The sequence below is a fragment of the Gavia stellata genome, chromosome 1, assembly GCF_030936135.1.
Source record: "Gavia stellata isolate bGavSte3 chromosome 1, bGavSte3.hap2, whole genome shotgun sequence".
Classification (NCBI taxonomy): domain Eukaryota; kingdom Metazoa; phylum Chordata; class Aves; order Gaviiformes; family Gaviidae; genus Gavia; species Gavia stellata.
Genome location: NC_082594.1, coordinates 95994538 through 96011025, shown reverse-complemented (window position 1 = coordinate 96011025; position 16488 = coordinate 95994538). Strand labels below are relative to the sequence as shown.

At 45.2% G+C, this 16488-nt stretch overlaps 1 protein-coding gene across 1 annotated transcript in view; it reads right to left on the bottom strand.

Moving 5' to 3' along the window:
• LOC104251402 (amine oxidase [flavin-containing] A) overlaps window positions 1-16488 on the bottom strand; it is a 45021-nt gene that overhangs the window by 17268 nt on the left and 11265 nt on the right. Inside the window, exons 2-4 of the mRNA XM_059817878.1 lie at window positions 15645-15739; window positions 12051-12188; window positions 34-138 (exon numbers count right to left, since the gene is read on the bottom strand). Coding sequence (XP_059673861.1) covers window positions 34-138; window positions 12051-12188; window positions 15645-15739 — 338 coding nt within the window. The remainder of the gene's footprint in view (window positions 1-33; window positions 139-12050; window positions 12189-15644; window positions 15740-16488) is intronic.

Below are 16488 nucleotides of genomic sequence, written 5' to 3'. Positions count from 1 at the left end.
GAGTAGGAAACAGATGCAATTTACACAGCCTACCTCTTTTCCCAGCTTGTCCATGGTCCTCCAGAAGTTATTGTAATCCAGATAAACTAAGGGATTCCATGTTGAAGGGGAAATACCCGTGAAATAGTGTGACTTTCCCTAAAATACATGTAAGAACATAAGCAACTGAAACACAACACAGCATATCTTCATTGCTCAAGAACACAAAATTCTCAAAGTCATCACATGGTTGACCTTTTGCCCCAAAAGACCTAGGGTTTTTTTTTCATTTTTCCTTTTTTTTTTCTGCACATGCACGTAAGCAATGGAATGCATGAAGCTAAGTATGAGGGGAAAAAACAGTTGGGCTGACATTAAAAAAGACAGTAACACTTTTTTTTTCTTTATTCGAAGAGGATGAGGAGGGGTAGATTTGTTCTGAGCAGGTTGTCAAATTCTGGGCTAAGGAGACTCAAGGAATGGCCAAGGAGATAATATTCCTTGTTCCTAAGCATTCTTCGTTATTACATATGAATGAATCTAATGTTTGCCTGCTTGCTGAAATGTGCATCCTAAAATTTGCATGGGTCTAAAATTGCATGCATTTTAAACTATCTAAGCACCTTTATGGTACACCTCACCCATAAAAAGCAAATGTACCTGTTTATTATACCAAGTACCTTGGGAGCAACCTAGCCTAAAAAAAAAAAAAAATTGCCAAAAAGAAAGGTTTTGGTTGCAGGAGAAAAAATTTCACACACTTGCAAAAATGGTATCAGTACTTACAGTGTGCATGACACATAGCTGCAACAGGAATACAGACTGTTTCAGATAATCCTGTGATATAATGATAAGCGAAACAATCTAACAGCAGCTAGTTCTTTGTGATAATCTGAAAGAGGACTGGATGAGCAGGCAACATTTTCCTCTTATTAAATTACTTTAAACCTTCCACCATGTAAGTCAATGGCAAATTTCTTCTCAGCCCTCTTTAATCTTTGCTCTTCTATGTGTGCCAAAAGTTTGCATGAGGTCACATGTCAGGATGCAGCGAACATGCTGGACCATGACAGGTAGGAGCTGTGGTGCTAAGCTCTGTGCAATGTGCTTTTCAGTGCAATGTATACCATGCCAGCCCATCACACCTGGCAGATGGGAGTCACAGACCAAGCAAGAGGCTGCACATGCATGAGATGGTGACCCAGGGACAGGGGCACATGAAGCAGGAGCCAAATGCTCCTTCCCCACACTCAGCATGAGAGAATTTATCAGTCTTCCCCACTGATAATTGTATGCATGTGTGTAAATGCATGTGTGTAAATACATATGGATTTCTGATATTCTTCAAAAAAATTTTCTGCAAAGATCATAACGAAGATAAAAGGTGCAAGATGAAACTCGGAGACCATAGTGAGCTTTCAGACTTGGCAAAAGCAGTAAAAAAGCCAAACTCGCACATTTTGGTCAACTTCTGTTATCGCCGGGGCAGGTACAATGGAGGAGATAAGAGTACATGGGTAGGGGACAAAAGTCTTGCTATGGCCAACACCACTTGGTCCCTTTCTCGCCAGAGGACGACAGCAGTGGTGCCTCAGGTCCGGCAGCTGGCTAGGCCCGCAGCCCGCTGCGTTGTGCCTCCTCCCCACCTCTAGTGAGGGCAGCAGCAAAAACACTCTCCTGTTTAGTCTAGACAGAGTAATCTCTGCTCTTGGCCAAGCAAAGCACAAGGTTATGATCTCAGCACTTACTTCAGCTTGAGATCCCAGTGCTTAAAGGTGTTTCTTTTAGATTTCCAACAAATGTTGAGTTTTCTTTTCAAGTCACCAGAATGCCTCTGGTGGTGATTGGTTACTTATGGATTTCTGGGTATGTAATCTTAATCTTGTGTACTTTTTTTTTTCTTTCTTTCTTTTATCCTTGTTTCTTTCTGTTTCAAAGAGTTACGTTGGAGGAAGGTGGGTGGGGGCTGCTGCTCCAGCCTTCTCCATGTGCGCGTGCGTACACAAAACACACTTATGCCATGGCAAGAACAGAGAAGATGCTCCTATGAACTACCAGCAAGGGAATCCTCTGCACGACACTGCCTCTTCCTTTTCCTTGAGCATGATTTCTCACTGCCAGTTTGGAGCACTGTGTGTTCAGCCACAGAAAAGAGGACCAAAAAACACATGCAAAGTGATATACTGCATGCTACAGTATTTACTGTCATAAACCGATGCTGTATCAAACAAGGAAATCCTGATACAAAGCAGTAATAAATTGCTAATAAGTTTCTTCTTATTGTACAACGTTTTGTTTTTCAAAAAGATCATCAAATACTGCTCCTTCAAAGTTCATTTATTGCTAGACTTTTTATTCTCGTGAGGAATGCAGGTGCCATCAAGGTGTCTTCCTTGACGTGTTTTAGCACCAATAATCCTGTCCTTAGGTGCAATGCTGTCAGGCCCCCCAAAAACAGGTGAAGATAAGTTATTACTGAAGTTCTGTCATGTCAATATTGCAAGGGGACAAAGGGAAAAGATAAGCTCAACATTAAGGAGCAGCAGGGAAAACTTCCCAAAGTTTTTCACCATTCAGTAAGACCTCTTTTCACAAAGCCTTTTGATAAGTGACTGTGCTTGTGCTGAGTGCTGTAACTTGCAAATACCTATCCTTGGCTTACTTAACCCAAAAAAAGAAGCACTTATTTAAAAGGAAAGTAAAAAAAAGTAATTTCTTCTAAGGCGCTTCTCCTCCTCTTGTTTTCATCCAAATCTATTCCTTATACTGCTGGAAACAACAGCCTAAGAAAAATCTCTCTCAGTAACTCTATGATGATATTTGTGCGAAAAACAGCACTTCTAACTCTCAGTATTAACTCTACCATGTTCAACAGCTGCAGGTTCAGGAACTACCAAACGATCCTGTTTGCTGCAGATGGCACAACTGGTGAGAGAACTTGCCTGCTGCCTGGCTCCCTAATATTTTCCTCCAAATTTTCCACCTCTATACTAGCTTTAGACACAAACTGCTGAGGACTGATCAAGAAATCTTATGACCTCAGCCACTTGTATGACACGTATCACATTATAGAATCATAGAATTGTTTAGGTTGAAAAAGACCTTTAAGATCATCAGGTCCAACCGTTAATCTAACCCTGCTAAGTCCACCACTAAACCATGTCCCTAAGCACCTCATACATACGTCTTTTAAAAACCTCCAGGGATGGTGACTCAACCACTTCCCTGGGCAGCCTGTTCCAATGTCTGACAACCCTTTCAGTGAAGAAATTTTTCCTAGTATCCAATCTAAACCTTCCCTGGCGCAACTTGAGGCCATTTCCTCTTGTCCTATCACTTGGGAGAAGAGACCAACACCCATCTCTCTGCAACCTCCTTTCAGGTAATTGTAAAGAGCGATAAGGTCTCCCCTCAGCCTCCTCTTCTCCAGCCTAAACAACCCCAGTTCCCTCAGCCGCTCCTCATAAGACTTGTGCTCCAGACCCCTCACCAGCTTCGTTGCCCTTCTCTGGACATGTTCCAGCACCTCAGTGTCCTTCTTGTAGTGAGGGGCCCAAAACTGAACACTGTATTCGAGGTGCGGCCTCACCAGTGCCAAGTACAAAGGGACAATCACTTCCCTACTCCTGCTGGCCACACTATTTCTGATACAAGCCAGGATGCCGTTGGCCTTCTTGGCCACCCGGGCACACTGCTGGCTCATATTTAGCCAGCTGTCAACCAACACCCCCGGGTCCTTTTATGCCGGGCAGCTTTCCAGCCACTCGTCCCCAAGCCTGTAGCATTGCATGGGGTTGTTGTGACCCAAGTGCAGGACCCGGCACTTGGCCTTGTTGAATAGCATACAATTGGCCTCGGCCCATCGATCCAGTCTGGCCAGATCCCTCTGCAGAGCCTTCCGACCCTCAAGAAGATCAACACTCCCACCCAACTTGGTGTCATCTGCAAACTTGCTGAGAGTGCACTCGATCACCTCGTCCAGATCGTTGATAAAAATATTAAACAACACTGGCCCCAATACTGAGCCCTGAGGAACACCAACTGGATTTAACTCCATTTACCACAAACCTTTGGGCCCGGTCATCCAGCCAGTTTTTTACGCAGTAAAGAGTGCACCCGTCCAAGCCATGAGCAGTCAGTTTCTCCAGGAGCATGCTGTGGGAAACAGTGTCAAAGGCTTTACTACAGTCTAGGTAGACTACATCCACAGCCTTTCCCTCATCCATGAAGCGGGTCCCTTTGTCACAGAAGGAGATCAGGTTAGTCAAGCAGAACCTGCCTTTCATAAACCCATGCTGACTGGGCCTGATTGCCTGGTTGTCCTCTTTGTGCTGCGTGATGGCACTCAGGATGATCTGTTCCATAATCTTCCCCGGCACTGAGGTCAGACTGACAGGCCTGTAGGTCCGCAGGTCCTCCTTCTGGTCCTTCTTGTAGTTGGGCGCCACATTTGCTAACCTCCATTCCACTGGGACCTCCCCGGTTAGCCAGGACTGCTGGTAGATGATGGAAAACGGCTTGGTGAGCACTTCCACTACCTCCCTCAGTACCCTTGGGTGGATCCCATCTGGTCCCATAGACCTGTGGGTGTCTAAGCGGCGTAGCAGGTCGCTAACCATTTCCCCTTGGATTGTGGAGGCTTCATTCTGCTCCCCGTCCCTGTCTTCCAGCTCAAGGGGCTGGGTGCCCGGAGAACAACTGGTCTTACTATTAAAGACTGAGGCAAAAAAGGCATTAACTACCTCAGCCTTGTCCTCATCCTTTATCACTATGTTTCTCACCACATCCTGTAAAGGATGAAGATACTCCTTAGCCCTCCTTTTGTCGCTAATGTATTTACAGAAACATTTTTTGTTGTCTTTATATGGCAGTCGCCAGGTTAAGGTATAGTTAGGCTTTGGCCCTTCTAATTTTCTCCCTGCAAAACCTCACAACATCCTTGTAGTCCTCCTGAGTTGCCTGCCCCTTCTTCCAGAGGTCATAAACTCTCCTTTTTTCCCTGAGTTCCATCCAAAGCTCTTGTGTTCAGCCAGGCCGATCTTCTCCCCCATTGGCTTGTCTTCCAGCACATGGGGACAGCCTGCTCCTGTGCCTTTAAGACTTCCTTCCTGAAGAGTGTCCAGCCTTCCTGGACTCCTTTGCCCTTCAGGACTGCCTCCCAAGGGACTCTGTCCACCATGCTCCTCAACAGGCCAAAGTCAGCCCTCCAGAAGCCCAAAGTAGCAGTTCTGCTGACCCCCATCCACACTTCTCCTAGAATCAAAAACTCTATCATTTCATGATCACTGTGCCCAAGACGGCCTCCCACCATTGCATCCCCCACAAGTCCTTCTCTGTTCACAAACAAGAGGTCCAGCGGGGTGCCTCCCCTTGTTGGCTCACTCACCAGCTATGTCAGGAAGTTATCTTCCACACACTCCAGGAACCTCCAAGACTGTTTTTTCTCTGCCATATTGTATTTCCAGCAGACATCTGGTAAGTTGCAGTCCCCCAAGAGAACAAGGGCTAGCGATCATGAGATTTCTCCCAGCTGCTTATAGAATATTTTGTCTGTCTCCTCATCCTGGTTGGGTGGTCTATAACAGACTCCCACTGTGATATCTGCCTTGTTGGCCTTCCCCCTGATTCTTACCCACAGATAGTCAACCCTATCATCACCATCATTAACCTCTAGACAGTCAAAACACTCCTTAACATACACAGCTACCCTACTGCCTCTCCTGCCTTGCCTGCCCCTTCTGAAGAGTTTGTAGCCATCCATCGCAACACTCCAGTTGTGCGAGTTGTCCCACCATGTTTCCGTGATGGCCACTATATCATAGTTTTCCTGCTGGACAATGGCTTCCAGCTCCTCCTGTTTGTTGCCCATGCTGCGTATGTTGGTATAGATGCACTTTAGTTGGGCTATTGATCCTGCCACCTGTTTGGGAGGAGAAGTCTTAATTTCTATGTGACTGATCTCAGGCAATTCCCTGGTTTCTAGCATGTCAACAACCCCTACATCTTTGCTGATGCGTGGGTCCTCATCCCCTACCTCTGCTGAGATGGCAGTCCAGAGGTTCTCGCCAGCACACCCCCCCTCAAACGCTGGCATGCCACCCCCAGGATTATCATCAGCAAGCCTGATTTTACCCCTTTCCCCCTTCAAATCTAGTTTAAAGGTCTTTCAATGAGCCCTGCTAAATCCTGTGCCAGGATCCTTCTCCCCCTCAGAGACAGGCATTCTCCGCCTGTCGCCAGCAGGCCTGGTGCCATATAGAGCGACCCATGATCAAATAATCCAAAATTCTGGTGGTGACACCAGTCTTGGAGCCAGGTATTGATCAGCTGGCCCTTCCTGTTTCTTCCCTTGTCGTTCCCTGCTGATGGAAGGATGGAGGAGAACACCACTTGTGCTCCCGATCCCCCAATGAGTCATCCCAAGGCCCTGAAGTCTCTCTTGATCGCCTTCAGGCTTCTTGTTGCAACTTCGTCACTGCCTACCTGAAGAATCAATAATGGATAATAATCTGAGGGCCGTACCAGGGTAGGAAGTTTTCTTGTCACATCTTTAACATGGGCCCCAGGCAGGCAGGAGACTTCCCTAAGAAGTGGGGCCGGTCTGCATATTGGGCCTTCTGTTCCCCTCAGGAGACAGTCCCCGATGACAATGACCCATTTTTTTTTAATTTATGGAAGCTGTTTTTATGCAGGGGGTAGCCCAGCTTAGCCTTGGTGACACCTCCAGGCTAGGTGAACCCTCGACCTCATCATTGTTTCGTTCCATTTGCAGAGCGTTGTACCTATTATGCAAGAGGACCTGGAAAGGTGGGGTAGTAACAGAGGGGGTTCGCCTGCTGTGCCACGCAGGAACTTGTTACCATTGCCCCCTACCCCTTGAGTCACCTTGTTCCACTCGGTGGAGAGAGGAAAGGGAATCTTCCATATCCTGTGCCCTGTCCGCCTGTTGGGCTTGTCCCAGGGAAGGTAGGGTCTGATTCCAGTGGTCAATACAATGGTCAATACATTAGTATTCAATTATCTGCTATTTGAAAAATAATTATCCTTTCATTACTGATCTGAAAATATTATTATCCCCACATCTTTGGTCAATGGCATAGCCCAGGAAGATCAATGGGAAATCATACTTTATCCCCTGAGAACTATGAAATGCCAACTGATAATTAACAGTCTAAAGCTGCATTACTTGTTGCTCTCTTCTGCCTGTAAAAACCGTAATTTCAGTAAGACTGGAGACCAAGGGCAGGAAAAGCTGGAAAAATACAACAGTGCTAAGAGACCTGGAAGAGGCTGAGACTGAATTCAGAGAGCCTGAAATAGTTCACAGACACACAAACTCCTTGTGCAGGGTGGCTGGACCTGTAAGAGGTGGGAGCTGATCAGAAGAAAGCCCAATTCTAACAAATTCCAGGAGAGAAATTCCCATTGCCCATCAGATACCATGAGCCAAACAGCCTTAACCACATCAGTTTTTCAGCTTTCTCTCTTGCACAAGTATCTCCACAGCAGGGAATAAATCTAGCTCAAATGACCTGAGGCTGGTAAGTTATTAATTTGTTTTTAATATTGTCTCCCTACTAGGCAGAGGAGCTCTGGCTACATGTTTCACAGAGGAGCTCACTGCAAGCAGGCAAGGTCTTGCAATATTCCATCTTTAAACAAGTTTATAGTGTTCTGGGTGTATTATTTTGAGAACTACCGTTTTCTTAACTGAAAGGCAAATAACCTACTGGCTTTGTTCCCATGCTAACACAAGGCTGCCTGACTGACCCACAGAGTTTATCTAACTTTTTTTCCATTTCCTGGTGTGTCAAACACTTTCCCGCAGACTTCAGATTTGAGTCCTGCTGCCTGCCTGGATTAGTTACGCCACACCAATCCAAAGGAAACAATATCCCCAAGCACCATAGTTCAGTGGTTAGAAGGAAGGCAGCAGAGAGAGATGTGCTTTGCAACATCTGTCTTTTCCTTGCCCAGGACTACACTGTGGCTTGTAGCCATAACTACAGGAATTAAGCCCAAGCGACCCCACTGTGACACCACCCCAAGTTTCAAAGAGGAGCAGACAATTTTGCCAGTCTTGAAAAAGGCAAGTCTGGCTCCTGCCCTCTGTGCTGAGGATGAGCTACACGTCAGGAAGCACAGGAGGAGCATCCCTTGTGCCCCAGGGTCCGGGTTGCTGGTGCACTCGAGCTGTGCACAGCGCACACAGCTAGAGCAGTGGCTCCCTACAGTGTGAGCCCTCAGGTGGGCATCCTTCCCTGCTCAGTATCTCCAGCAGGTCTAGCCTTGCAAGCTCTGTAGTGCCTTGGACTGTCTGCGATTCCCATGTCCGAACTGCAGATTTACGGCGATCTGCACAGGCTTTGTCACAGACTTACTTGCTGCACCCTAATCTCTTAATCTTAAAGACAGATGAAGGAAAGGAAAGGAAAGACTAGATGGCCAATGTCAAGCATTGCATACAAATGCTCATTTTTTGTCAAGTGTTACCTTGCTCTGAAAATCAGAAGCAAACAAATAAGCAAAACCAGACCTTATTTACTAATGCTAAGTATACCGGAGCTGGGTGCTGCAGCCAAATATTAGAGGACTCCAGTTATATGAGAAGATTAATACCACACCAAGACCCTAACACCTTTACTTTCTAGGGTCTTGTACTAAATATAAGGTGAAAACGGAGCACAGTGTGACCTTCAAGGACCTCTGTAAAAATAAAAAGCTATCTGCCTCTTCTGGGAAGGGACAACATCTGCCTTTTCTCAGTCCTAAAGCATTCTTGATGAATTATGGGACAGTAGCCACAGAGCAGTTTGGCTGGAAAGAAAGTCTGGGGCTCATAAAAAAATCTACAGTTTGAAGTTACGGATTTACGATGACAGGATACAAACAAATTCCTGACTGATATCAAAGCAGTCCACGTTACCATGCTAACTGATGGGAAAGAATGAATAAATAAAAAAAAAGATAAACAATAGTTACATATTTGGATTTTTCAAATAAACTATAACTATAAAGGAAACCCGCCCACATGAAGCAACGTGTTTTTTAAAGCTTGCAGTACATGGAATTTCTCCACACACATATGGGAAAAATTCCTTTCAGAGCAAAGAAGCTCATGAAATCCCTCTGGGGATTTCCACTTTCCCTTGGCTGCTTCTGCTGCTAGGATAAACCATCTTCCCACTTTCCCCTAACTCAATCCAAGCAGTTTCCTGGAAACCTTCAAAAAGAGTCAAACTTAACTGATTAGTATGGCAAACAAAAGACCAAAAATCCCTTAACTTGAAGATGCTGGGGATTATATACAGTTGAATGACTGTCACAACAAAATCTAAAGCCAGATTTAGTCATTCCTCAAACATGCTCCCTCTTGCCTCTGACAAAACCACACAGCACTGCAGACTCTGGAGAAATGCCCTTGGGAAGAGACCTTCCTATCTGGCCCCGGCTACATGCTCCCCGCCAGCCATCAGCTGACAGAAATAGCAGATGAGACACAAGGACAAAAGTTTTAGTCATACTTTTCAAACCTGAAAGGCAGCAGCTGGCCCATAGCTGACAGCATATTAGTCCAAGAAGCTGAATTCAGATTAGTATTTAATTTCTGAGGCAATGAACCTTTAATATCAAATCATCTCTTTGCTGACACATTTTCTATCACCTAGGAAATACCACAGGTACTCAGGTTCTTGAAGCATCTTTAATGAATACAAGGGGTGCACCTATAGCCAGGGGAGCACAAATCCCTACCTGGCCAACTCACCATCACAGCATGTTAACGGTGTGTAGCGGGTAGGTAAAATGTACAAGCCCTAAGGTTCCTGAGCACTCACCAACCCAGCCAATAGCCAGGACTGCACAGTTTGTTTTCAATAGGCTTCTTGTAGAAGCGGGAGGTAAAAGAAAGTTCAACAACAGATCCCTAAAACAAAGGGCACGGTGACTACACGAGGTCTTAAGAAAGAGTAAGGAGAAAAAGCAGTGGAATACCTTAGGGAAAGAAAACAAAGGCCTGCAATTCATGGGAAGAGGATGTGGGAGGAATGAGACCTACTGGAGGAAAAGCATCGTTATTATTTATCCAGTACTTAAGTCTGTCCATGCTGGGAGACCTTAAATCCCCTTTGCTGTCACCATGTTCCAACAACTACGCCTCCCTTGGGGACCCTGGTTAGCTCAGCAGGACCACGACGCCAAATCTCGAATTGATCCACAGCCTGTGATCCAGCTGAATAGCTCATAATGCTGCCTCTTGCTTAGGAACATACTTCCCCTTCAAAGAAAACTTACAAAATTACATGGTCATTAGCAAGGACATGCATAATGTAATGTGGGACAAAAAAAAAGCTGGAGCTTTAGTGTCAAAATGGATTAGCGGCTCAAATTCATGTAACCCATTAGAGCTTTTTATTTAACATACAGAAGATAAGTGCCTTTTAAGATGCTAAGAGATCCGTGTCTGAGCTTAAATTAAATAGAGTGGGCCAAACATACAGCTGGTACAAATCAGTCCAGCCCACTTGCTGTAGAATTAGACCAATTTTACACCAGGTGGTGCAAGTTAATTTTCTTTGCGTATTAGAGAGTGTCTATGCAATTATTTAAGACGTGACTATTTTATAAGCACGGCATGAATCTGCCCAATAAGGAGAGTTACAGAACCAGATGATAAAACTTTGCAGCATGAATGCATTGCTCTAATTCTTGGAAGAAAAAAGGGGAAAGATAATAGAAATGAAACCAGTCAAGGATCCATCACATAGCCTTACCTCTGACTCATATAGGCTTCAAGCCTTGTTCTGCCAGAGTCTGGGAAGTACCAAAACTAAATTAAAAAAATTAAAAAGTGATGGTCTTTGGAAAGTAAAGTAGTTTGTACCTCATACCTATGGATCTTAGGCCTCTCTTCATCCCTCTCTCTATCACTCTCCCTCTGCACTGGTTTTGGCAGTAGGTCCTGCCTAGGATCTGAGCAAAAATTCAGTGGGCTAAAGATCTAAGACAAGGGCTGCTCTGAAGACAGGTTTCATTCCAGTTCACTTTAGGCACGCCACTACTCACAGAATCACAGAATCATTAAGGTTGGAAAAGACCTGCAAGATCATCAAGTCCAACCTAAAAAAAAACCAAAAAAACCCCAAAAAACCCACAAACAAAACAAAAAAAACCAAAACCAAACAACAACAAACCACAACACACCAAAAACCAACCCACCCAACACCACACAGCACCATGCCCATCAAGCTACATCCCACAATGCCACATCCACACGCTCCTTGAATACCTCCAGGGAGGGTGACTCTACCACCTCCCTGGGCAGCCTATTCCAATGTTTCACTACTCTCTCAGTAAAGAACTTTTTCCTAATATCTAGCCTGAACCTCCCCTGGCGCAACTTGAGGCCATTTCCTCTAGTCCTGTCACTAGTCACTCAATAGCAGCCACCTGGACTCCCACTGCCCCACGTCTCAGACATGAAGTTTACGGCAAGCCTTGGGAGGTGCCTGTTTCTCACCATTAGCTAGAGAGGGAATCTCGATGAGTCTCAAATTAGATGTCAAACTTCCAGACAACCATTTGTAAGTAAGATGAATCCCACGCTAAGGGACTGGGAGGGATCTCATGTGAATCTAATTATGTAAGTGGGGCAAATACATTATACTACTCCCAGACCAGTCCCATAACACTGTTGCCTAATATTGTCATTCAATAGTATCCAACAGTATTATACTTTTTCTCATTTAAATTTGTCTTGTATTTCAGAACTAGAATTTTCTGACATTTCAGGCAAAAATTCTTTAGAGGATATGTTAAAAGACAAATCAGGTGCCGGATGTATGCCAAATTTTTTAACTGCTGTCAGTTGCATTTTCTGAACACTTTTCAAAAGAAAACAAGAACCATTGACCCCACTGTCAATCAATTAAAATAGAATAGCAACACTTCAAACAGGTGCTTACTGGATTACTAAAACTGAGCTTTAAATGAAACCCCCTTAATGACGGTCAGTAATTTCCAAAGCTCAACGTTATCTTTAGGTATCTGAACATGAAAGATGCAATACTTACCCCCTTATAATGGATGATATGGCCCTCGACATTCACTTTATAGGTCTCAATACCCAGCTCTTTTGCCAGTCGGAGAATCCGGTTTTGGGTAGGTCCCACATATGATCCACCAACATCTACATAATTAACTTGATTGTTCTGTCAAAATAAAGAATATAGGAACCAGAAGCTGTGCAGGAAGCTCCTCAATACAAACATCTAGAAGTAGGAAGAATTATTTCACACTGACTAGCACTGCAGCTATATGCACAGGAGAAAATGGGTACTGACTGGCTTAAAAGTAGGCAGTACTGAGGCCTGTAATGACAGGCATACAGACACCACAGTGTCTTCACTCCATCACACACATATGTGCAATTGGGTTTAACTCTTGTTTAAATTTCACTGTAGTTTTCAGTATTGGCTTTTTAGTCTCACAAAAGACATGAGAACACGAAGAAATACACAATCAAATCAACACTTCGGTTAAAAGTCTAACCCCACTTTTTCACAATTCATGGTACTCTTCTTGTCATTGCAAAACCTTTCTCAAGTTGAAACTATCTCCAGTGACAAGGCTTGTTTCCTCTCAGTAGACATCTGCTCAGACTTAATGCTGTAGATGCTGAGCACTGCACTGCAGTATTCAAGCAGAGTAATCTCCTTTCCAGCATGGCACAGCTTGGCTCTAGCCCGATGCACTCTGGCTAGCAGCCCCCAGCCATGCCTGCCACTGAAGGTGCTCCACACACCCCTCAGACCAGCATCATGAGCGCTTGGGAGGAAGGAAGGAAGCAAAAAGTTGCAGGGACACATACTGTTACAAGCAGGCTAATTTCCCAAGACAGTAACCCTTTTTAACACTGTTTACAGTGAGCATTTTAAGCTAGGCATTTTCAGTGTCACAGAAGGATGGTGTTTACCCTTCATGTTTCATGTACAATGATCTCTGCTGAAACACCACTGTTTATCTCTGGTTCCCCAGCAATGGTATCTGACATAATTTAAACCTCCCTTACTTCCAGGGTGGGAAGCAGAGGTAATGTCTGTATTACATTATCCTGTGCCACAGGTGACTTGTCATTTCTTTAATTTTCTTTTTAATGGCAATCAAGATGCGGTCCATTTTTAGAAGCAGGAGTGTTACTTCAGATAATATTAAGCTGTGCTAAAATGTATGCCTGAGCTGTAATGTCTGGGCTTGCTCAGCCTGCTTCTTATACAGCTCTTAGTTATCATGCCTGTTACAGTATGCAAAGTGAGATGGGAATGAGAGGAGAAATGCTTTGACACTCACAGTCTCAGATGATAGTTCCCCTCTGTAATCAGAATCACAGAAGCACTAAGGTTGGAAAAGACCTATAAGATCATCAAGTCCAACCATCAACGCAACACCACCATGCCCACTAAACCATGTCCCACAATGTCACGTCCACACATTTTTTGAACACCTCCAGTGATGGTGACTCCACCACCTTCCTGGGCAGCCCATTCCAGTGTTTCACCACTCTCTCAGTAAAGAAATTTTTCCTAATATCCAGCCTAATCCTCCCCTGGAGCAACTTGAGGCCATTTCCTCCTGTTCTGTCGCTAGTCACTTGGGAGAAGAGACCAACATCCTCCTCACCACAACCCCCTTTCAGGTAATTGTAAAGAGCGATAAGGTCTCCTCTCAGCCTCCTCTTCTCCAGGCTGAACAACCCCAGCTCCCTCAACCGCTCCTCATAAGACTTGTGCTCCAGACCCCTCACCAGCTTCGTCGCCCTTCTCTGGACACGTTCCAGCACCTTAATGTCTTTCTTGTAGTGAGGGGCCCAAAACTGAACACAGTATTTGAGGTGCGGCCTCTCCAGTGCCGAGTACAGGGGCACGATCACCTCCCTACTCCTGCTTGGCCACACTATTTCTGATACAGGCCAGGATGCCGTTGGCCTTCTTGGCCACCTGGGCACACTGCTGGCTCATATTCAGCCGGCTGTCAATCAACACCCCCAGGTCCTTTTCTGCGGGGGAGCTTTCCAGCCACTCGTCCCCAAGCCTGTAGCGTTGCATGGGGTTGTTGTGACCCAAGTGCAGGACCCGGCACTTGGCCTTGTTGAATCGCATACAATCAGCCTCGGCCCATCCATCCAGCCTGTCCAGATCCCTCTGCAGAGCCTTCCTACCCTCGAGCAGGTCAACACTCCCGCCCAACCTGGTGTCATCTGCAACGACAGAGACAGATCTGCTCTGCAAAGGCAGATCAGATCCTGCCCTGGACAAAGGGTATGGACTATGTGGGTGGAATTCAATTACCTTAATACAGATGTTTAACACCATTTTAGATAGCCCAAGGTATCCAAGACTTCTGTGCAAGGCTGACAAACTGGACTCACAACCCACAGAAGACCTGCAGCTGGAGGACAGGCAGTGTATCCTAGGGCAGCTAAAATGGCACTACACACTTCTGGTTAGGCACCCAAATCCCATTTGATGGCTCTCAGAATTGCTTTCAGACCAATTTTAAAGCACCTCCTGTCAAGAAGTGCACTGGCATATATGGCAATGCAACCTGTCCAAATGGAGCTCTATTACTTGACAAAAGCGATGGCAACTTGAGACACCTGTCGTCTTTGGGAACTCTACTCCCCCTCCTCTCCCTGGCTAATGATGTCAAACCCAACAGAATCACAGAATGGTTGAGGTGGGAAGGGACCTCTGGAGGTCATTTGGTCCAATCTCTCCTGCTCTAAGTAAGGTTACCTATAGCCGGTTGCCCAGGACCGCGTCCAGACAGCTTTTGAATATCTCCAAGGAGATATTGGCAACCTGTGCCAGTGCTTGGTCACCCTCACAGTAAGAAAGTGTTTCCTAATGTTCAGATGGTTTGAACCTCCTGTGTTTCAGTTTTTGCCCATTGCCTCTTGTCCTGCCACTGGGCACCACTGAAAAGGGCCTGCCTCCATCCTTTCTGCACCCTTCCATCCCTCTCTTCTATACACTGATGAGATCCCCCCTCAGCTTTCTCTTCTCCAGGCTAAATGTCCCCAGCTCTCTCAGCCCTTCCTCATAGGAGAGATGCTCCAGTCCCTTCATCATCCAGATCATTAATGCAGATGTTGAACAGGATCGGACCCAGTATTGACCCCTGGGCTACACCACAAGTTACTGGCCTCCAACTAGACTTCGTACCACTGATCACCATCCTCTGGACCAGGCTGTTCAGCCAGTTTTCAGTCCATCTCACTGTCTGCTCAACCAGCCCATACTTCACCAGCTTGTCTATGAGGATCTTATGGGAGGCAGTCTTGAATTACTAAAGTCTAGGTAGACAATATCCACTGTTCTTCCCTCATCTACCAAGCCAGTCACTTCATCACAGAAGGTTATCAGGTTGGTCAGGCATGACTTCCTCTTGGTGAATTCATGCTGACTGATGACTTTCCTGTCCTTCTTCATGTGCCTGGAAATGGTGTCCAGGATTAGTTGTTCTATCACCTTCCCAGGGATTGAGTTGAAGCTGACTGGCCCATGGTTCCCTGGGTCCTCCTTCTTGCCCTTCTTGAAGACAGGAGTGACATTTGCCACATCCTAGATCAACAAAAGTGAGACTCCATCATCTCATGAAGCACTTACCCTGACAGTGAATGTCCTTCCTCCAACTCTGTTCCGGGCCTCAAGAACCACCACGCTGACCCCAGACTCAGATAGCAATTTGGCAGCTGACAAACCTATCAGAAAAAGAGAAAGTGCTTTAAAGCAAGTGGCAGCAATCAGCTACATTAATGATCAAAAAATGAACCAAAGCTTCAAGGTCAGAGATTCCAATACTGTTTTCAGAAATTCCTGAGAGAAGTCAGAAACTTTTCATGGTGTCTTGCCACAGAAATCATGGGGGTGCTGCTTAGTTGCATGTTATAACCATCTCCATAAGCAGCATTCACAGACTGAAGTTTCCTCCTTCAGGTTAGCATTTTGGCATTTTAAAAACAGTAAAATCTCAATTATTAAGGGACACTCATCTTACTCTGCATTTGTGCAGTGCATAAAAAGGCAGAAGCCAGACAGTGGGGCTTGCAGTACTAAAGTGATAGAAATATAATAAATAGGTGTGTTCCAGCAAGGTAGGCTTCCAACTTCTTCTCTCGCTCATCAACTCTCCACTCTATTGCTATCCATTGTCCTCATTCACATGCAGAAAGAAAGTCTGCTTCACTGTCAAGATTCATTTTAAGCAATGGAGTTTGACCATGGCAATCAAACAGGCTGTATGTAGATACTTTATAAAAGGAATTATGGTCTCAGCAAAAATCATCTAATTATGGGACTTTGTGATGGAGGCACTAGAGACAACTGAAAATTCGATAGGACAGGAGTCCTCTTTGCTTTTGACAAATGCGAGCTGAGATTGTAAAAAGCAATCATGTTTGTGAAATCAGATTATCCCATTGCCCTGCAGGCCAATTTGGCACTGAAGCAT